At 34.3% G+C, this 23,780-nt stretch overlaps 2 protein-coding genes across 2 annotated transcripts; one reads left to right on the top strand and one right to left on the bottom strand.

Moving 5' to 3' along the window:
• Positions 1–1,230: 1,230 nt before the first annotated feature.
• LOC143923118 (uncharacterized) lies at positions 1,231–8,349 on the bottom strand. The gene is made up of 12 exons (XM_077446639.1): positions 8,107–8,349; positions 5,465–5,544; positions 5,238–5,378; positions 5,104–5,157; positions 4,828–4,880; positions 4,617–4,752; positions 4,209–4,539; positions 3,931–4,125; positions 3,521–3,649; positions 3,326–3,441; positions 3,107–3,242; positions 1,231–3,016 (listed from the first exon to the last, which is right to left on the bottom strand). Exons 2-12 carry the CDS (start codon positions 5,493–5,495, stop codon positions 2,890–2,892), a joined length of 1,449 nt encoding a protein of 482 aa, XP_077302765.1. The 5' UTR covers positions 5,496–5,544; positions 8,107–8,349; the 3' UTR covers positions 1,231–2,889.
• Positions 8,350–10,295: 1,946 nt separating this feature from the next.
• LOC143910075 (uncharacterized) lies at positions 10,296–22,795 on the top strand. The gene is made up of 29 exons (XM_077428432.1): positions 10,296–10,676; positions 13,491–13,578; positions 13,811–13,887; positions 13,957–14,018; positions 14,107–14,260; positions 14,339–14,463; positions 14,551–14,661; positions 14,748–14,869; positions 14,947–15,039; positions 15,120–15,272; positions 15,372–15,606; positions 15,693–15,828; positions 15,911–15,994; positions 16,067–16,167; positions 16,245–16,370; positions 16,445–16,632; positions 16,712–16,869; positions 17,042–17,197; positions 17,283–17,375; positions 17,488–17,775; positions 17,865–18,061; positions 18,140–18,216; positions 18,289–18,364; positions 18,435–18,907; positions 18,992–19,090; positions 19,171–19,268; positions 19,364–19,612; positions 19,703–20,033; positions 20,106–22,795. Exons 2-29 carry the CDS (start codon positions 13,557–13,559, stop codon positions 21,311–21,313), a joined length of 5,292 nt encoding a protein of 1,763 aa, XP_077284558.1. The 5' UTR covers positions 10,296–10,676; positions 13,491–13,556; the 3' UTR covers positions 21,314–22,795.
• Positions 22,796–23,780: the final 985 nt, after the last annotated feature.

Genomic DNA, 23,780 nt, shown 5'->3' with positions numbered 1-23,780 from the left:
TTAATTAAAGACTCTCTAAAGTCGATGACCTAAAGCAGATTGTGTTTAGGTAATCTGTGTTTATACCTGAAGGGTATAGACATTTTGTTGTAATCACCGAGACTCTTCACAAGTGTGTTGTATGATTATGTCATAGAATCTACTCTTTAGTTTGTTAGTAATGTCTGTGACTTACGGAATATTATTTTTGGCATGCATGTTTTTTAACGGGTGTGTTATAAATTATTTTTAGGGATTTATTTTGTATTATTTGGAGCTTGGAGAGGTTAGTATTGGAGGCGTTATTCCATATATGTAGGTTGCAGCATAGGTTAATAATGGTAATATGAGCGCGTTAATAATGGTAATATGCGGTATTTTTTAGTACAACACCATTGATTTGAAAAAAATGGTTCGTGTAATTTTTTTTTAATTCAATCAGCGATCGTTTCGATATTATTTATATGTTAATAAATTTATAATATTGAATTTGCTTGTATTTGTTGATGTGTAATATGTAAGAGTCTTAGCATGCCATCAGAATTATAAATCACTTATGTAAGATTTACTAAAACAATTAAATTCACTATGTGAAAGGATATTTGTGTATTTATAGTTAAATAAATACGATTTTAAGCATCTTTGATAAATTGTTTAGAAGGCATTGGATGTATGTATGTATATATGTACATATAGTGTTGTCCCACTGTAGCTTGGTTACCGCAATTTACGGTACATCAAAATAGCGGCTCCGAATTTACGGTTCGATAATTTTATAGAGCCAGTTGTTTCTTTATAAATTGGTCAACATATTCATAGCAACTCGCATTTTGTGAAAAGCCTCAATCAGCAAATTTACAAATTAGAACAGAGACAACATTGCGCTGCGCAAGCGTAATAAAATATCGAAGTTCATATTACAATGCACTTTTTTAGATTTCAAGGAAATTAACGCAACAGTGTGTGTCATTATATTTGGTGGCAAAAATAAACTGTTAAATTGGAGAAATTGATTTGGTTTTAGAATTAATACAATTGGAATTTAATACACTTGCAAATAATTTATATAAAAACATTTTATTTTAAATAAAATATTTAATAATTACAAACAGTTCAAGATAATAATGGGAATAAATTTATTTTCGAATTTTATTATTACAATATATTAGTTTTCTTTTAATTTTAATAAAAAGCTAAAGAACAAAATAATTTTAGTGTAAATAAAGGAATAGAAATAAAACAATGCGACATACATATACAATTTTTATTATGACTTATCAACAAAATATGCCAAAAATCATATACATATCCATAAATATTTAATAAATACATACATCTATACACACATACATGCACGGTAGAAATAAAATTTTATTTAATTTCTAATATGTACAAGGGTATAAATCGGGAAACACAATTAACTTGTTGTATGTTTGTATTTCGATATAATTTAAAAAACATAATAGATTTTGCTATTTTCCATAAATTATAACAAAAACTAAATAAAAATACATAATTTCGTATGCACCAATTGATTATAATTTTATGATAGAAGTAAATATTGCACTATGTATGTGTATATAGTAAGTAAATAAAAAAAAATTGTTACAAAAAGATGAAAGAATATAAATATTTAAAAATTATAAACAAAAGAGCCGAGATGATGTGAAATTTGAAGGTCACATACACCATGAGCACAAATATGTAAACCATGTATAAAAAAATGACTGGAAATTATAAGCATTAAAAAAGTACTTTATAAATACATAAAACTCAAAGAATAGTGTAAATAATTTAAACTTAAGAAAATTATAGTATTTAAAATATTCGGTAATGCACTTTGATATTATTTTGTTCTCAAAAATATCTAGAGAATTTTATTTATTTGTACCATTTTTGCAAAATACAGCACAATCAATAATACAAAACCCAATATTTTGGAAAAAAGGCATGAAAATCTTAAATATAATATAAAAATACAATGTAAATGATTTTGACAAAATCGATCATTCACTTGGAAAATATAAAAAAAAATTGGGCTGTGCGTCAAATAGGTGCTCATATTTACGAATCTTAAGACCGTCGAAAAAATAAATATGTATGTATTACAATAATGTGTTTCTTTGTGTTGCTATATTTAATACAAAAAATATACATAGGGATATTAAAACATAAAACACAAATATACATACACACAAGCCTTAATAATTAAAAATTCATCCATTTCATTTTACTATTGTTTCGAGGCACTCTCCCATTAAAACCTTGAAAATAGATTTTGTAATATTAAGACAACACTAAACATGAAGAATTATGTGTGCACGCAAATATTTTCGTCTAAATTGTTCCTTTATTATATATATAATATGTATATATACAATGAAAGAAAAAGATAAATCTATTAGTATACAAGACTTCAATACAGCTATTAATATAATACATATACATATACTATGCCGAATATAAAGAAACCGAAATAGTCACCTGTGTTGTAATTTAAACAATATGTTTTAGTAACATTTGTTTGTTTGTCAGGCATCAAAGGAATTTCAATCTAAAAATATTAAATATAAATTTCATGTGAAAGTGTAATTGATTAATTTCTACGAAACGAAAAAACTAATATAAAACCTTTAATAAAAATAATCTGCAGTATATCAAATTGTACTTTTTCATGTTTACAATGTGTAACTTAAAAACAAAATAAATCGCTCTATTTAACATTCACTGAAGAAAAATAATATACAAATACGGACATAAATTCGATGGCCAAAAAAAAAAAATTATCCTCAGTAAATAATAGATATAATGATAAGTGTTTCAATCAATGTTCTAGAATAATATATGTACTGCACATCCCCCGACTCACACACACAAGACACGAGCAGGCGAACAATTTGTCCATGAGTGTTACGTCTTAAGTTGTTTGTACCGATCCAGATGACTGTTTAGATGTGATGCTAGCGCATTTGCATCATCAAACGAAGTCTTGCACACTACACATTTGTAAACAGCTTTGGAGTGGTTCAGTAGATGTCTGAAAATAATATTAGATTTGTAAACTTCGAAAAGTTGATCGAGCAAATCCACATATGTACAAATATCAATAAAGAACTAAACAACTAACCTGGAAAGTGATTGAACGTAAGTGAAGGCTTTACGGCAGAGAGGACAAGCATGAGTAGGAGGGGTTGTATGCATCGCTCTATGTCTGCGCAATTGCTCCCATCCTCCAACTATTTCGCCACACACGGTGCACCTACCTGTAAACAAGTGTAAAAAAGATAAAATCAACAGCTTATTATGATGAACAAAATGGGAAATTCATCCAAGTTGTGGCACATACCAGCTCTTTCATCCGCCGTGTGTGTAGCTGCGTGTTTCTTTTGTTGTTCCTCATCTTCAAAACCCCTACCGCAGACTTCACACTGAACTGTTAGAGATCCACGATGAGTTTCCGATCTATAATAAAATTGAATATTAACAACTATATCGTTTTTTTTTTTTACTTTTTATATAAAACTAAATGAATAAAACATGCCTATGTTGCTCTAATCGTTCACGTCTAGTAAATGTGGCATCGCAACAATCGCATTCATATCGACGCGAACTTCTTCCTCCACTGCTGGTACTACCTCCAGGTCTCATCACATGACTCCTCTTATGGATCCTTAAAGCATAAAATAGCTTAAATTTAAATCAAAATTTAATTGAAAAATATATTTTTAATGATATTGGAACTTTTTATAAAATGTAAAAATAATGTAATTAGTAATTGTGATAATATAATATCTTAAATTAAATGAAATGTTTCTTTAATATGAATATAAGCAGGTCTTAGAGACATATAGTAATATTACTTTATATACGAATGTATTAAATAATTTCTCAAATTGAACAAAAATAAATATTATTTAAATTATTAGAAAAATAAAAATTTACATAATATACCTAAGGGTGACGGTGGAACTGAACCATTTTCGACAAGTGTGGCACTGAAAACTCTTATCTGCATTTTCTGAAGAAGCAGAACTAGGTGAGCGTGGGGGAGTACTGGGAGTAGGTCCAGATCCATTATTGGTCTTTTCCACATTTTCATCTTCAGTTCCAGAGCTGGTACATTGTGACCAGCCTAATGGAGAAGGACTGCAATAACAAAATAAACATACATGCAACATCGCAAACAACATTTAATGAAAAAAGTGTAACGAAAGAGGGAGATTTAGTACTTTCGATGATCATATCCATTATTTACTGGTGGTGATGGAACTCGTTCGACAGAACGATCAGATTTATCAGTAAGTCTCGAACCGATACTAGATACGGAATAGTCGGAATCACTGTCAGAACTAGAAGAACTAGAACTACTTCCATTTGAAGATGAATCTTCAAGACGTCGAGGTTTGTCTGGCTCGTATCGATTAGAATTATAGGGCGAGAGATCGGGAGGTGTCGATGGAATTGTCACCGGGGGAGGAATATCATCCATGAAAACTACCGAATCTTCTCCTGACGAAGCGCAATTTTTGGAAACATCAACTTGAGGGACTGGCAATTGACCTACAAAAGAAAACATACTTTTTAGCAATTTTGATAAAAAATTCACCACGAAAAGTTTTAGGATGATTTTTTCTTACTTTTAACATTAGATTTTCTGCGTTGACTTTTATCTCTAGGTGGTCTCGATTTTCTCTCATTAGATTCTTTCTTTCGTCTAGCTCGTCTACCTTTTTCTTCAACGCCTAGTTTTTCACTATCTATATTTCTATCATCCTACAGACATAAATAAAAAGGAAGTTATTTAAATGGATTTTCATTGAATAGTTCATGAAAAGAGATTCTATATACATTCTTGTTCCGTTTTATGTATGTTTTCCGTCTTGTTTTGGAGGTGTGATCACCTAAACAATAGAAATTAGTAAATTTAAAAATAAGCATACAAAACTTAATAGTGATAAATATATAATGCCCGCTCTTGATGTTGGTCCCACTTTACGATCAAAGTTTTGTGTAACAAAAAGATGCATGTGTGAGATCAGGATGTGTACTGCCTACACGTTTTGGATCAAGATCTCTCATCATGACTAGGCCAACGTCAAAAGGGGCCATGAAGATTATACATACTAGAAGATTTTGAAGGTCTTTTACGGGAGGGTCTTTTCGGTCGAGACGTTCCTTCTACGAAAAATTCATACATTATATACGCAATCTTAAATTTTAATTCTTATTCTTTGAGGTAGTCAAAATGATACACAAACCTGGTGATTTTGAAGAAGTTTTACCGGCTCGAGGTCTTCCACGTCCTCGTTTCGGCGTCGCTACTACTTCGACTTCAGATCCCATTTCAATCAAAATACCATCACCGTCAACGTCAGTAATCATTTGTAGTTCGACCTCGTCTATTATTAAATAAATAAAAATAAAATAATATGATAAAACTATTAACTTTGCATCTCTACGCTATTTACAGGTAGATAATATTTACCTTGAGAAGTCGGTATTTGAACTTCTGCCATTTTATTCAATGATTAAAAGGGCTCAATTGCGATCAAAGCCAACTGCTTTCTGTAAAGTATTTATGAAAAATTAAATGGTGCAGTTCAAAACTTTGGATACTGTTAATACATAAGGTATTTTGTCAGGGATGGTAAAAATGCTGCACGCATGTCTCAAGTGGAACATACAAAATGTCGAGTTTAAATGAAATAAATTCTAATTTTTGATATGGCAGGAATACAGACATGGTTTTTCATAGAGGGTATTTACTTTGATAAAAATGTAATGAATATTGGTTTTGATAATAATTTTGACAGCTGCAACTCTACGAATCTTATCAAATTTGGCCACAGTGAGTAAATGTATCGATGATAAATTGTCATTTACAAAAAAATTCATTAATTTTTGGTGCTATACATATAAACATTAGTTTTATAGAATTTATTTCGAGTATTATCTGTGTGTCCTGCTGGTCAGACTTGGATATTTGCAACTCTTAACAGTTTGTCTGATTTATCTGATTCCATTGTTGAAACGGTTCCTCATCAAAATTGGCAAAACCGTCCTACCCATTATATCACTACTAATTGAATATGATTTAAAGTTGTATATATGACCATTTTAGCACCATAGGAAAATGACTGAAGTTGAATAAAAAATAATATACTGATGCTATATTCTTCTTTAAGCTCATAAATGGTTTCCTTGATTGTTCTGATTTACTGAATAAGGTTAATTTCAGAATCCCAGTTCGGTACTCTAGACACGTTGCACTCTTTTCACTTGATCCTTTCAATACTAATTCCCAAAAATATTCTTATCTGCAGCGCGTTTATCGTATGTTTAACGGAGAGCTGAATGAGGTTGATCTATTTGGTATTTCCCTACATCAATTCCCTACATTGATTGATTCATTTCTTCTCCAATTCTATTTTATAACATTTGTTTTATATTTGTAAATTTCAATTTCTTCTTATATTCTATTTTATAACCTTTTTCCAATATTTTAATACTATAGTTTAATTATGCAATGTTCTACATATTTTGTCATGTTATAGCCTTTATTCTTTTCTTTTTTATTTGTTTTCCTTATATTTATCTTTTTCAATTTTTTTATAATCTTTGTAAAAATCTGTTATTGGACTCAGATGTTACATATATTACATATTTACTATTTGTTTTTTATACATATCTATGTATATCCTGTTGTCTGTTGATTTTTCAATAAATAAAATAAAAAAATGTCACTTTTGAAATATAATATGTAAAATTTTGGCGAATTTCTTTTTATATTTTAAAGGAAAAAAGAGATACTGATGTAAAATTTTATCGTTCAACTTTTAAAATACCAGTAAACATAGTAAAAATTGTGTCGATTTGTTAGTCGTTTATTGCTTTTAAACACACTAACCGATTTGTAGATTGATATCATTTAATCACTAACATATTTTATTTTATTTCTATTACAATCAATGTACACTCGTCATTACAGATCGCTCCAATGTGACGAGTGTACGAGAATGGTCAGACAACGTATACAGTATGTTCAATAAACATCGAATACAATACAATACAATACAGAAATAATAATCATAGAGACATATATGGATTATTTTCAGATTTTGTGCACAATTTTTATACACATAATAAACACGAAATTATAGACATCTATACATTTCAGATTTCTGTGCATAATTTCTACAAATTATACACACAGATTTTTGTGACAACAGGAAATAATCTATTACCAAATTTCAGAAACCGTTTCAACAATGATCAGCTAAAATTGGCAAACTTTGATAGAGAAACGATCGATTTAGAGTACCAAAATCCCCAAATCTAACCAGCAGTTTGACAAGTCGAACCATCGATCTCAGTGGTGCTAAATATATACGCAGCCAAACTGCTGGCTATATATATATATGTGAGAAATAATATCTATATTCGGCTTGCAGAGAAAGAAAAACATTGAATACTATAAATACAAACAAGATCGTATATGTCAAAATAGTTTACGAAATGCTTCAATTGGGCAATGAAGTATTGAAATAAAATAATACATTAGCTCGCATTCGCTGTAGGCATATGATAAGAGTATTTTATATCACAATACGCACCGGCACGAAGAGTGTATTCTCGTTGAAAGTCTCAACGTAACCGATCAACATGTTCAGTCATAGTCATGAGAAATAAATAGACCGTCAGCTTGAGATTTTGACAGTTCACATTTGTACAAACGGGCGAGACAAAAGAAAAAAAATCAAACAGGTACAGAGTGTACACAAACAATGGAAAATTATATAAATGCATCAGTATCGAAGAATAATCAATGACAGGATTTTTACATGTGTATGTGTACTGTACTATAAAATAAAAATAGAAATATGAAATGGGACTCAAAGTGCACAGAATGTATGCACTCGATAGATGTGACAATGGTGATCGGGGAGGGGAGGGTGAGTGAGGGGAATGACGCACGCTCTGACAGTTGTGGGGCGGGGTGGGTGGGGTGAGGTGGGGCGGGGTGGAGTGGAGTGGAGTGGGGTGGGTGGGGTGGGGTGGGGTGGGTGAGGTGGGGCACGGGTGCGGGTGCGGCTGCGATACGCATTAGCGGCGCCGGCGGGGGCTCACCTGGCGATTGCGAGTGCGAGTGCGAGGGCGAGGGCGAGTCTCGGGGGGCGAATGCTGGTGAAGAGGGGGGCGAGGGGGGCGCGCGCAGAGGGGGGGCGGCGGCCGCTCCGACGAGTCCGCTCGCCTCGCTCTCCCCACTCCGGCGAGCGAGTCGAGTGAGCCGAGTGAGGCCAGGTCGAGTGTCGAGTGTTGAGTCGCCGGCGCATACAACACGGCCAACTGCCGCAACATATCGCCGACACTACACACTACCCACCACGCACCGCACCGCCTACTAATACTAATACTGAATGCCCGCACGCCACTGCACGCGCCGAATGTCCGCTACTAATCTTTGTCACATTATTGCCTTTTATCGAACGCTCATCCTCTCGCAGGCGCTTTCTTCCCCTCGAAATTCTACCCGCTCGCCCAATTTCACGCTCACTTTTTGGAATGGTCGAATTCAACACCGTTTGTCGCAAACCGACTTCGACTCCCCGCTCATTTGACTCGGACAGAAAATGCATTTTCAAATGATCGAATTGAATCATCGTTTAAGTTTTTTGGATTTACAATTCGACTAGAAAACGAAAACAACGAATTCGTATTATCGAGGTAAAATTCGAATCGATACGACGTAATCTGATTTCGAATAAACTTCAAAAGGTGCTGCCGCGCATGCGGGATATTTTTCTAATGGCGATCCCAACTAGCCCGAACTGTGGGATTAGCTTAAATAATAGCACGAGGACTATTCCATATATGTTTTATTGTAAAATTGTAACGAAGTAAAACATAAAAGCAAGCCTGTGCTGCGAATTGGCACCGATTTGAGGATAAATGGATTATTGCGCAAATTGAAATCGCGCGCAAGACAATCGTTGCCACAGAAATCGCGAATATGAAATATCTGGCACTCGAGTTCTCGTTAGTCCACTTGACTTAGTATTGACTTAGTAGTTTTCGATTTCGTTAGTCCACTTGACTTAGTAGTTTTCGATTGATGGAGTTTTTGGGTGCCAGATGTTTCATGATCGAGATTTTAGTGACGTACGCGAGATCGTTTTTTGCGAAATATTCACCGAACCCGATTCGAGTATTTAGTGGATCCCGCTTTCTTTCCGCTTATCATAATAAACTGCGTGTTTACAACAACATAGTCGTTTCACTCCTACCACCGTCATAAACTAGTAGATAAAGTATTGGACTGCAATAAAACAATTTATACTTTTATATACATAGATGCACATTCTAAAAATGATGAAAACTATTATAATTTTTTTTCAATATTTATTTTCTTTATACAAAAATTAAAAATATATCGGATGATTCTAAGCACGGTCTGAACCTATTGGACCGCTGATAATAAACAATGTTGTCTTTTAATCCCTGAATGCACTAGGCGGCAGTGCGCCGCAGCAACGCAGCGCAGCATATCAGAGTTGGCACAAAAGGCAACTTTGACGCGTAGTATCGCGCTTGTAGTGCGTTCTATCTTATACAATTTGATTACAAACAAATTTTTCAGATTTTCGCTGCAGAAACAGTGCCGCCTAGTGCGGTCTAAGCTCACAAATAATTATTAACAATTACAATAAAAATACATTGTGCAAAACACCAAAACAGTTTATATATAAATAAATTATTGACGGGGGTAGCTGCAGTCCACACAGAAACATTTTCAATGATCTCTATTGTACTTGCGTGTATTCAAATTTAGCGCGCAATATAGCAAAGCTTACCGGCGTAGTACTATCTAACGTATGATTGTATTGGACATAGATAATTTGTACTAAACTTACATGTTTCATTCAAATGAAAATCATCAATTAAAATTCGGTTTGCTCTCGTTTTTGATCAGACCCTCGACTGACCTTTGCATTTCTTATCGATTTATACGATCTTCACACCCATAGATCCAATGTTTCTCGCTATGAATTGAACTGAAAAAGCGTCGTATAAACATAAACATTGAAGTCATCGTACCGATTAGTGGCAATTGTAGAAGACGGTTCGTCGGTCGGTTTCGAAAAAGTTTCGTGCAATTGTTTTGGGACGTCAGTGGTTGATGTCGTTTTGTTTAGAGTGTGCAGCGTAAAGCGTCAAACAGATGAAGTGAACGTAGCGAGTTGAATAACGACGTGTTGCGATAAACGCAAACGCAAACGGGAACGCGCAGCATACATAAGCAAAAGCACTGGTGTGGCAGTGGTGGTGGTGGCGGTGGCGGTGGCAGACAACTTACATACATAGTATATCTGCATACAAGTGTATACTATGATTCTGTGTTGGACGAATGCGAAGGTGTGTGTGTGTGCATTGAGGTCGGTGAGGGTGTGTGCGTCGTGCGTGTGCGTGTTGTGTTGCGGTGTGCGGAGTGGAGTGTCGGGCGTCGGGCGTGCGCGGGTGTGCGGGTGTGCGGGTGTGCGGTGTCGCTTGAACAGTGTCGGGTCGGGTCGGTGAGGGTTTCGAATCCCCAGCTCGGAGTCGCCCCATAGCCCTCCGCCCCCGCCCCCGCCCCGCCAGCACCCGCCCGCCCCCCGTTCGAGGACGATGGCCGCCGAGCGCGACGGCCCTCCTCACTGATGGTAACAACACACCCCCGCCCCACCCCACCCCACCCCACCCCACCCCACCCCACCCTCACTTCCCCGCTGACCCTTCGGAGCCGTAGCAGCCTTCCGCCCTCCCCGTGCCGCCCCCCGCCCCTCCCCGCCTGTGACATGTGTCAAAACTGGACCAACGAGCGAACGCCCGTCTGTTCCGTTTTGCGAATACGCGCATGCCTCGTCGTACGTATTCGATTTTAGGACAGACCGCTCCTCGTTCGTTTTGTTTTTATTCCGATTTGATATTTACAATAACAATATGTGTATTCGATTTTTTTTCTTCATCGTTCAAAAATGACAATGCACACTATTCATTTGTTTTCCTCGATATATCGCACTCGTTTGTTTTCATTTCGTATGTTTTTTTTTCAGCGTGTTCTTTTGTTTCTAATAAATAAATTCTGCGTTGTGACGATTTGTGAATAAAAATATCATTATAGGATTCGATGTTTTGACATTTTATTGTAAACAATCTCGTATAATGTACGGCTTTACATATGAATGCTTTTGATCGACAGCTCTGTAGTCTAAAGACTAGGCGTTTTATGGCAATCCCCGTGCAATTTTATTTATCGTCTGTCAGATACACGCATAATTGGGTCAAATGTGTTTTTCAGTTTGAAAATATGGAAATAGATTTTATCGTAACCGCATTCCAATATTTGATTGAATGTTTACGTTTTTTGTCGTTTGTTATGAGAGTTTAATTTTTTACGCACACGTCTATTATTAACGGCCTGTAAAAAACTGTATTGTTATTTTATAGCAAAAAAATATTTGTATTATAGTTTTACATTTGAATTGAAATATAATTGTTTTTACAGAGCATATTGTCAAAAATACAAATAAAGTAAAAAAAAACCATTAACCAACATAGGTACATATGTAATTTTCAAAATTTAAGTACATACAAGTGTCATTAAATACATTTTGGCAGAATCTATTTTTCATTCAATTTGTATGTTGAAAAGTGTATTTTACTAATTAACAAAATAAAAATAGTGGGAATAGGCTGCGAAATTATTAATATCCATTTCGCTGATGATATGGCAATATTGACTTGAGAGTGCTGAAGACCTGAAATCGTTATTGATCGCAACCGACTAATGTTATGTCAAAAAAAAATGGGGTCTGTCCATTAATATTAAAAAGACAAACTCAATGATCATATGCAAAGAAAAGACGTATTCATTAAACCTGAGTGTGCGCGGATAAATAATTAAATAGGCCGAACACTACAAATACCTAAGAGCAATGATCAATACGGACTTAGTTCCGAAATGAAGATAAGAAGAAGGATCGAAATAGCAAAAAAATGCCTTCGGCAGCATGAAAAATGTTTTGTGTTGTCGAAGGTTGTTTATGAAATTGCGCTTAAGAATCCTGCGCTTCTATGTATGGTCGTTGTTGCTGTACGGATGCGAAACGTGGACGCTGTTGGTGGCAAGCCTGAACAGGATAGAGTCCTTTGAAATGTGGTGTTACTGGAGGATGTTAAAGATCTCATGGAAGGAACATGTGAGGAACAAAACGATCCTCCAGCTTCTTCATAAAAAGAGAGAACTTATATACAAGGTAAAGCGCCGTAAGGAATATTTTGGCCACATTATTCGTGGCCCCAAATATCGCCTTCTACAAACAATCATAGAGGGGAAAATATAAGGCAAACGGTGGCTTGGGAGAAAGAAGCTCTCTTGGCTCCGGAACATCAGGTCATGGATGGGACTCAGACTCGAAAAATTGTTTCAGCTTGCCCATGTTAGGGAGGAATTCGAACGGGCCATAAACAATGTCTGCCCACGGTACTCGCCTACATCCGAATACGGATTTGGCATTAGAAGAAGAACAAAATAATCATTATTAAAAATATATTTGGTACTTTCCCATTATCCTAGGCATATGTATTTTTTATTAAAAACAAAACCTAACCTATTATTTCTATAATAACATATTGTAAATTGAGTAAGCAAATTTTAAATGCAATAAAAATTCAGATTCCGGAGGCCAAAAATTTTTAGTTGTCCAAAAATGACTCGAATAAGTTGTCGTTAGCTGATGAGCTATCTCCAAATAAATTTTACTTCAAATGGTGGTGGATTGTTCTTCAGTGTCGTTTATTAACCACATTTGCTCGACGCTGTGAGTATAGACGCCAGGGTGCAGATTAACCGATTGACTTTGCAATGTTCAAATCCAGTGTTTTCCAGTTCTTCAACTGTGGTCAGCCACTTTGATTGAGAAGCATTTGTGAGTCTCAGTCCTTCAAAACCCACCGTTGAGAAAGTACTCTACAGACATTATTATTTCTTTGTAAACAAGCTTTCGATGATTGATCTTTTGCCACCCACCTTATATTTTGGTCGTTTGTTAAGATTGTATTTCTCATGTGGTTATTCCAATTGTGTCCTTGCTTATGCCTAATTCCTCCTTGCACAATTTGATCGACTTCAATTTTTTGGTTTAACAATATAAGAAACGAACGGTTGTCATAAATGGTAGACGACTCGCAGAACCTATTTCTATATCAGATGTTGACTTTCTTACGACAAGACAAATTGGAGTTTCATTTGATGTTTTCCTGCACACGGCATCGTTGCTGCTAAGATTCCACTTTTATGTAAGAATGTCATGGCATCTTCTTCGGTAGATGGTAGAGTTCTTTAAAATGCTTCCGATAATGGGAAAGTACACCAACGATGTGTGTAGTCTCTTTACAATGTTTTAAATTATTGTTTTCTTGTGATTTCATTTTATTGATTATTTTTAATGAGAATATTTTTTTTGTTTTTTCAGTAACAATTGAATGCAAAGCAATTTAAATAGAAGAGGGGTGCGAAGCCGGGAGAGACCGGCCCGCGTATGAGCCCCCCTAACCCAAACGGTAATTACTGACTTAAATTAATAAAATTCACAAAACTGAACACATGAAAATACTATACATTGTTTAAATGAAATCTTCATAAATATTTCTCATTCTTATATGACAATGAAGTAAGGAATTCCTTACACTTGAGATTACTGTTGTTATATATTGGGGAGTTACTCATTTACCTTATAATGCCACAAGTGTTAGAATCAAATTTAATTACTATCCGATGTATATCTGTTAACAGGGTCAGTTTGGTGTTGCCCGGCGTTGGCTCTGCTGTGTTGGCGGGGCCCCATGGGCGCCGGCCTTTCGCAGACACAGGTATTATTTATTGTGCAATGGTTAAGTTAGACTGGTGTTACAGAAAAATAATAATAAAAAATTTTTAAGGATGGCGGTGTGTTGGCAGTCCAGCATGCCTCGCAGCCCGCCACCATGGCTGAAGTTGTTAGGTAAGTTTTTGATTATGCAAATATTCAAAAATATTTTTTGTCATACATACATGTTTCATATAATTTTTTACTGATATTTTTCATTTAGGGAGCGAAAGAGGAAGATGAATGGTGGCTTGGCAACATTGAGACGTAGGTTACTACCGGGTGGAAGACGAGGGACTCGTGGAAGTCGCTCATCGCGTTCTGGAGATCGTGCTGCTCCATTACGCGATCTACTCAAAGAATGGTCTCCCCTTGAGGTGAATTTTGTTCTATGTTATAAATAAAAGGGATAAAGTTTTGTATTTCTTGGTAATTTACTATGAATATTGCATTAGGTCGGAGCATTGTTGGAAGAATATGAGGCACTGGCAGCATTACGTGATTTATGTGTTCAAGCAGAATTAGCAAGACCACCTGCAGCTGCTCTGCGAGGTGATCTTGCAACTCTCTATGACCAAAGGTACCTTTTTAATATTGATTTAAAGTATGTATACGTATGTATGTGTACATTTTATGTTGGTTTTATCATGTTTATCTTTCATTGCAGGATATGCCCAGATGCTGAATTAATTTTCAAAGGAACATGCTTTCCGGTTCACAGAGCAATTCTTTCAGCTCGATGTCCATATTTCAGGGATTTATTAAATGGCTATCCGAGGTATTAAAAAATAATATTATTGTTTACTCTTTTGTTATTATTCCATTGAGCAATATTTTTAATTTTAATTTAATGTTCAATTGTAGTTTGGGTGCCCGAGTATGCTTAGAGGCTCCTCTACCAACTCAAGTGGATCCAGCTACTGTAGACGGACTCTTACGCTATTTATATGCTGGAGAACCTGCACCACCACCTTGTCCAGCTTGCGGTTCGATTTGTTTTGTTTTATTGAAATGAAATAGTGTAGATTTTATTTTAATCATTTTTATAAAATAAATTTTTTAGATGGTGAGACTTGTAATACTAGCTCTAGGAACCGTGCGACAAATGTTCCTGATTGTTGTCCAGCTCAGTCTGAATCAAAGCATTCTCAACAAAGTAAGTTTTATATATGTATATATTTTTTTAGGATTTTAGTTAATATTATGTTTTATATTATAATATTCCCTTCTAAATAGCTTCTGGTGGAGGGAGGTTGACTTTGGATATAGTAGGCGGCGGTGGTGTCTGTCATAGAAGACCAGATCCTGCTTTGTTAAGAAGACTTGCATCCGATCTTGGTGCTACTCCTGCCGTACTACATCGAGATATGAGACACTTGCTTGATACGGGTAATAAATTTATTGCCTTTTCAATTTGACACAAGATATTGATACAATTTTTGTCATCAACATTGTAAATTAAATGTTAATCAAACATCATTTTTGCAGCTGAGTTTGCTGATGCATCGCTTGTGTTCACGTCAGAACCTCCTCAAGCAGGGTCTACTACCAGTACTCAAGCCTCAGAAGGAGCTATTGTTCCAACAACTACATCGGGGACATTGAGAGCTGGTCAACTTCCTCGTGCTGGTTCTCCACCTTCTTCATCTGAATATGGTTTTAGACCGCGACTTGAACTGCCATGTCACCGTGCAATATTAAGTGCTCGATCTCCATTTTTTAGGTAGTTTTTAATTTTTTTTTAATTTTTATAAAAATATAGTAATTAAAAATATTATTTTCATGCCTGAATTTTATAAAACATTACAGAAATGTTATTCAACGACGATGCAGATTACAAGGAAATGCAAATGAACCTTTCAACTCTGTTAAAATTGTGTTGGATGAGAGAGTTATTCCCCATAAGTATGCTAGAGTTTTGTTGCACGCTGTTTATACTGATCAGGTATTAATAGTATAATGTGTATGAGTTTAGTAATACACTATATTTATTTATTATTATTATCATTATATATGTAAAATTATAGGTGGATTTGAATCTCATAATGCGAGGAGGAGGATCTATATTTGGATATTCTTTACTCGGAAATCATGGTTCTAGTCTTGGAGAAGTAATAACCTTTTTTATTTTTGTGACAAAGTGATAATAAATTATAAAAACTAAATTTTGATGCATATCATAGGTTCAAGCTTTAACAAACAATCAGCAAAATAGTAATGCAACTGCTGCACCTCATCCCCCATCACCGTTAGAAGAAGCTATGGAACTGTATGAAATCGGAAGGTGAATATAAATTTTAAAACAGTGCAATTACATGTGTACTTAAATGTGATAAGTATGTATGAATACTTTTTTTTTAGATTTTTGGAACTCGATATATTGAGCCAAGGTTGTGAAGATATAATCGCTGAAAGATTGAGCGCTAATAGCTTAGCCACTGTATTGAAATGGTCTGCACAACCTCATGGATCCAAATGGGTTCACAGGTATAGTGGATGCATACCATTAAATTAACAAAAAAATTGTGTTTACTAAATTCATGAATATTCCATTTGTATAGGCAAGCACTCCGGTTTTTACGCGAAGAGTTTTTAAGTGTAGCAGCTGGACCTGCACTGCCACAATTAGAAGCATCTCATTTAGCACATGCTTTACGATGTCCGTTTTTACAAGCTTCTGAATTAGATGCCCTTAGAGCTGCATTGCGTTGGGGAGAACACCGTCTTGTCAAACGAATGGAAGATAGAGGTGTGTTTAATGTATATAATTTTTTATTTCCAATCAGAAATATGCAGTTTATACAATATCAATGTTTATTTTTCAACAGAACCAAATTTACTTTCACACACTGCTCATTCAGTTGCTCGAAAAGGTGTAAAAAAGAGGGATTTAAGTGATGCAGAATTGCGTGAATTATTATCTGATTTATTACCGCTTGTGCGCATTGATCACATACTTCCTCCAAATAGTGAACTTCTCAATCAGGTATTTTTATATTTAATGTTAAACTGATTTTTACTTAACTTAACCCTTTAAGTATCCTAATGCTGATATATCTAATCAAAATTCAGGATACAATAAGGGTTAAAATAAATTTTATTTTCATGTATTTCAATTACTCAACAATCATTTGTATCAAATTATTTGCATATTTTAGGCTATAAGGAGGGGTTTGGTTAGTAGTCCTCCTTCTTACATGCTAGGTGATGAAGGTGGAAGCGGTTCCAGAGCTGATGTGTGGATCAGAGGTAAAGGACATGGTGGTTTATATGTACGACCTCGACTCTATATGCCTTACTATGAAGAAGTGAAGGTATGTTTAAAATATATACATACATATGTACATATTCAAGTTATATTTGTCATATATTTTGCAACAAGTCTTATTTTCATTACAGGCCTTGCTTGAAGATCAGATGGTTCAAGAAACAGAATTAATGAGAATGAGAAGAGCAAGATACATTCCTGATATTCCGGATACCTTGTATATGGTAAATTCTCTTTTGTTATGAAAAGTGTATACATACATATTTGTAAGGTTTTAATGTTGTAATTTTGAATATTCAATTTGTGCATATTTTCATTTTATGAATTTTAAATTAGGTTTCTGCCGAGCCACGAGCTAGATCATCTGCTAGTGGAGTACCGGCTGAAAGTCCACATGGTGGTGGTGGCCCAGGTGAAGGAGACGGCTCATCAGGTTCAGGTGGTCATAATGGCCCAGGTGGCAGTGGGGCTGGTGGTAATGGAGAAGCTAATGGCGCTGCTGTTCCGCCAGCTCCTGCTACAATGCGAGCTATGCTTGCTAGAGAACGTGAATTACGTAGGTCACCAGCTTGTGTGAGAGCGACATCACTGCCATTGTCACATACAGCCGAAATCAACCGACAAGTTAGTTATAATATTTTAAATATAATACGTATATATATATATATATATATATATACACACATATGATAATCATTATGTATGGATTACAGATTCGATTGAGAGTAGTTCGTGAGTTTAATTTTCCTGATACTGTTGCTGATACATTGGAAGGTGCAGCATTGGTTATGGACGGTAGTGCTTGTGGACAACGTAGGTCATCACCGTGTGCTGATATTGGCTCAGGTCGTATTAGAGATCATTGCGGAGGTGATTCTGGTTCATGTCACGCTAGTGTGGAAGGATCGAGGTATTTTTTTCCTCAATTTATTAAAATTAATTTTGTAACAAATATCGTAACATATGTTGATATATATTTGTATTTTAGATCTGGTTTGGACATTGATGAAATTGATTTAGATTTAGATGAAACAAATGGACAATGTTTACAGACTTCTAAAGAAGGTAACAATTTTCTTATTTTCTATTCAAACTGCCACTTGTAGATGAGTGTTGATTGGTTTTATTTTTGTTTAGATACGTGGTGTAATGAATCATCACATACAAATAAGCATTCCTTAGCAGGACTAGTAACAGATGGAGACCAAAATAGGTAAGTTTTCAATTTTTTTATGAGTTATTTTTGATTTGATATGATTTTAAAACTATTTTATATTTTGTAGATTACATTCCAGTGATGCAACTGCCAAACAACAACGATTTAGTAGACCCACACAGTCTGGTCGTGGGCTTTCGGAAGCTATGCCTGATGTAGCAATGGCAACATCATCCTTGGGTCGTTTGAGAATAACCACTTATAACCAGCAACAACATCAGAATTTAACATTTAATCATGGCAATCGTAATTCCAACCAAGTAGAACCTGAATTTGATCCCAGCAGCAATTGCTTTTATTCTTTGAATAGAGAGACCAAGGCTCAGAGTGATAGCAATCATTCATTGTCAAGAGATGGATCAACTGCACACACTCCTGTATCATTTATGAACCCTAATCAACATCTTCTTCAAGAAGGTTGTGGTTTCGGTGGTTTTAGTTATAAAGGACGCGATGGGACCCGAAAAGTACAAAAACAACATCATTCAAATGCTTCTCATTTACAAGCGAGTGGTTGTAGTGGAAAATCTGGAAATCAAGGTTATAAAATAAATATTTATAATTACCGTTCCATGTCTGGATTTTAATTTTCAAATGTTTATTTTTATTTTTGTGTTTGTTTAGAAGCTCCACAATTTCAATGTGTTGAGGGTGAAAGTATACCTTTACAATTGGATCTGGGTGATGGTAACCAACATTCTAGTCCTAGTAGACAATCTTCTGGTAAGTGGTAGAATTAGCATTAATTTTAACTACTCATTATTTAGTTGTGAAGTTTGATTTATTTACATACATGTTTGTAGGCTCTCAGTCGCCATGGAGTCGGCAAGCAGAAGCTAGACAAAATGAAAGACTTCGTGGATTATCTGCAACGGTTTCCACTGATTATTCACAAGTGCAGGTACATACTATATCAATGTAGTCAATTATTTTATCTGTGAATATACTCTTATATTTACAGTTTCATACAATCATAAAAAATATCTATTTTTTCAGCACCAACCTTGTCCATCACCATCGAATCGGGCTAATTATTCTCGTTATCTTTCATCATCGCAGGGTGTATCTCAAACTTCGACTTTTCAGCCTGGTGTAAAACTTCAACATCAAAGACCAGCATCTATGGATGACAAAGAAAATGTCACTTCTTACATAACGCCCGTTCCTACTACAGTACCAGTTCCTGTTTCAGTTCCAGCCCCAACTTCTCCATTTAGAATATCAAGTGGACCATTCCCTACATCAGTAAGTATTAAATTTATTTTTAAATAATATACAAACATTTTATTTACTAGTATGCACACATGTTTTATTAAATTGCCATTATTTTTATAGGGATTTTCAACACTCCAACATCACAGTCGAAGTCGTTCTCCTAGAAGTGTTCATGCAAATTCAACTTTGCAAAGACCTCGGCCACTTTGTCCTAATAATTCTGTTGGTGTAAATCAATTGTGCATTGGATCTTCTAGTCATTGCCCTGTTTCATCTTCTCCTTGCCCTGGATCTTCTACACCTTGTCCCGGATCGTCTACTCCATGTTCGAACAATGTTTTACCATGTACTGAAAGAGATATGCATAGATCGCAGAGTGCAGGCTCCGTTGCTAGTTTGGGTCTTGATTTGGATAGGCGTGAAAATAAAATGGGTGTGCAAAACGTTTCAGGTTAGTTGTGTTAATTGTATTATTTTATAATATGTCATCACAGACTATTATCCTTAATAATGTTTGTTTTAGGATTTAACCATCAACCCTCTTTTGGGAATCCAACTATTTCAACTGATCAATCTAGTCAAATGGTGGCATCACATTCGTCAGCAAATCATAGTCAAGTGCATCACCGAGAATCATCTCCAAGACATTTTAGATCAATTTCTGCTTTGCCAGATCAAACGAACTTGTATGCAGAAAATTCCACTTCCAGGAATGCAAGTTATCAATTGGGTGCTAATTTGATTGAAAGTACTGCGCATCGTAATCAGTATAACACAGATTCTGTACCCAACTGGATACCACCTGGAACACAGTATATGTCAAATGATGAACGCAATCAACTTTTCCTCCGTAATTCAAGGGAAAATTTTTATGGCAGTGGTCAAAACTATTCTGTACAAAGAGAAGGTAGTTTTAGAACACTATCTTCTAATAGTCCATTCCAAAATGAAAATACTGCATATTCAGTTAGGCTAGATAGTCCCTTCAATTGCTTACCACAAAGTGGAAGACCCGGTTCTTGTGGACTCACTGATGTGATAAATGTCAATTCATACAATAATGCTTCACGGGGAGAAAGTCCTTTATATGCAGGAGTAAGTTCTTCTCGTGGTAATAGTCCTTTCCGAACTTTGGACAATACAACTAATCAATTTTCTAGAGGAAATAGTCCCTATTCATCCAATCATCGTATGGATTTTGCTGCTAGAATACAAAATGATAATTATTATCAAGGAAATATACAAAGATCTTCTAGTCCTGGTTGCCGAGTATCTCATCAATCTAGAAATTTATCTGGATCACCATCGGGACTCAAAATGCAACAGCAAAGTGCAAGAACTATTTCAAATTCTCCATCATCAGGAAATTTTAATTCCAACATTTCCAAATCGCGAAATTTGGCTGGTTCACCTACGGGAAGTTATCCTTCAAGCACTTTTAATCATGTAGGAAATCTTAAAGTTCACCAAGGTTCACGCACCTTATCAAATTCACCATCATCGTCATCATCATCAGCAATGAATTTTAATCAGTCTAGTATGAAGGGTCAATCGTGCGTCAGAACATCTTCATCTGGTGCAGGATCCTCAGGAAATAGTGGAAAAGTGGAACACTTTTCAGGTCCTGGATTTTGTCCACCAAATACTAGAGAGAGCGCCAAGTCTCAAACCTTACGGTTAAGCACTTCACAATATCACATGTCGGGTAATGGACCACCTAGGTTTTTGTGAAAACGGCTCTCTAATTTTAAACACTTTGACTTGACTCTTTGAGTAATATTGGATATGTGAATAACATGCATCTGCGTATAGGTGCATATTGTGTACATACATTTCTTTGTTAAAGAAGAGCCTAAGAAAAGTGTATAAATCATCGTTGTTAATTGAATACATAATTGCGCATACACATGCATATTGAAACTTTGTATGTATATATGTGTATAATATTTAAGGATTAAAATTTTGTGGGAAAAATGGATATGAATATACATAAAAATGTATTGAGTTTTTGAAATTCCAAATTTTCTTATGTCTTTCAATTACTATAGTAGGTTGGTTAAAGAAAAATGAAAATTAAGTGCATTTAGATATTATTTCTGTTTAGCACTTAAATTGTTCATAATAATCTTAAACATGATGGATTATATAAATATTTTTATTTTAAATTTGGAATTTTGGAAACTTAAAAATTAACCATTATAAATGACCGAATTTCGAACACTAAAATTTTCGTGCATTTTATTTTATCTGAATTTGTTTACAGGTGGGTTCTTGTAAATCTCGTTATATGTATGTACCCGTATATGATAGAATTTGAGATTGTAATTAAATGGTGATCATTATGATATATTAATAATTAAACTTTTGAATCTCATGTAAATCGATAATTGTTTTATTTCAGGTATTATCTATGAGATTATGTTTAGAAGTCGAATACTAGTTGCAATTATTATTTGTTGCTTTTTTAAAGATTATTTTTCATTATTTAAAATGGCTTTCCCAAAAATTTATTATATTATAAATATACGGAAACATTTTAAAAATGTTTGATGATAATAATAAATATAATCTTTGTGAATTATGTATTTTCACACTGCGTCATCTCAAACCTGACGCTATTACTTTTTTTTTGTTCAGAGCTTAAAAAAAGTGACCAAATGTTGTGTTGAAAGTGTCCAATGAATATGATAAACATTGGAATTTTCTGAAAACTTAACAGATCACGGAGGTCAAAAAATAGAAGTTGATCTGTATTTAATGTATATACTGCTTAGCGATTAAGAATTTCAAGTTTGCTTATTATTTGTACACAGATTAGCCGCATTTTTCTGTATATTGCATTATGATTTTATTGAATACTCACTAATAGTACTATGAAAATGAATTTATGTGGTAATATAGTTACTTGTGTCAAGTTTAATCCACTTAATGTTTAATTTATTTTTATGTTATGAAATCTTTCAGAAAAATCGAATATATTTTCTTTTGTTATAATTTGCAATTAAATTATAATTGTAAAACGTGTTGAATAAGTGATACTATGAAAAGTTTATGTATGTATGTATTTATATGTATTTTTTAAGTCAGATTTATTTTGTTGTTTATGACTATTTATGTGATATACTCGTAATTAATTGCCTTTCTGTTTCGTTGTTAAAAATATAATAGGTGATTTATTATTTAATTAATTGATTTTCGTATGTAATAAATTGTTGAAGGAAATATAATAAAAATTGTGTAAATAAGCGTAATGTTCAAACTGGAAATATATAATCCGAATGATGCATTTGTATATACAAGTTATTGGTAGTTGTATTCTCATAATCATCGTTTTATTTATTACTACTATTATATATATACATACATATATATATAATACTATATATAAAGCGAAATAAAATCTATATATTCCATTAACTGATCTTTTACATAACCCAGCTGTTTTTTTTCAATTGATCCTTAATATTGCATAATAATGAAGCGTTTACAGATTCATCGATTTCCAATGTCCCCTGGTTAGTATTCACTGTCAAGGTGACAATTTTATATAAATACAAATATATATAAAGATGAACTCTTCTCACTTCAATGGCCTACTAAATATTGATATATAAAATCTTCTGTATGGGATCTTTTCGACTCGATTTACTTATTTAATGCGATCATTTCTTAAAAAAATTATCTTGCGCCAAAAACGTTAAATGTCTAAAATAATAATTTCCAATAATCAAGGAAATTTACCGTTAGACATTGAAATATTGAAAAGGATTGTTATAGGAAGGGATAATGGGACAGTACATTAAAAAAGAAGGCAAACCATCACAGCCCGCATCCAGATTAACATCGAGAGAGCTGATATGACTGAGTACATTAGCTACATCGAAGTGAAAAGTAGACACATTGCATGAAGAAAAATCTGCATAGTGATGGGAAAGTTAATGGTAGAATTACTGTATTTGTATATTTACATTTGAGAGTTTAATTAAATATTAAATTAGCGCAAAATGTTTTTAATGATCCATATAGACCAGGGGTAGCGAACCTTTTCACGGTCGCGTGTCAAAATTTCTAAATATTTATTTAATAAATGTCAGACATGCCAAGAAATTTTTAATGAAAAAAATGACTTAAAAATGACTTTTTATTGAAAAAATTTAAACAAATTTATAAAGATTCGTGAAATAAAAATATAATGGTA

Source organism: Arctopsyche grandis, chromosome 3 (genome assembly GCF_051622035.1).
Source record: "Arctopsyche grandis isolate Sample6627 chromosome 3, ASM5162203v2, whole genome shotgun sequence".
NCBI lineage: Eukaryota > Metazoa > Arthropoda > Insecta > Trichoptera > Hydropsychidae > Arctopsyche > Arctopsyche grandis.
This window is presented reverse-complemented; position numbering and strand designations above follow the sequence as displayed.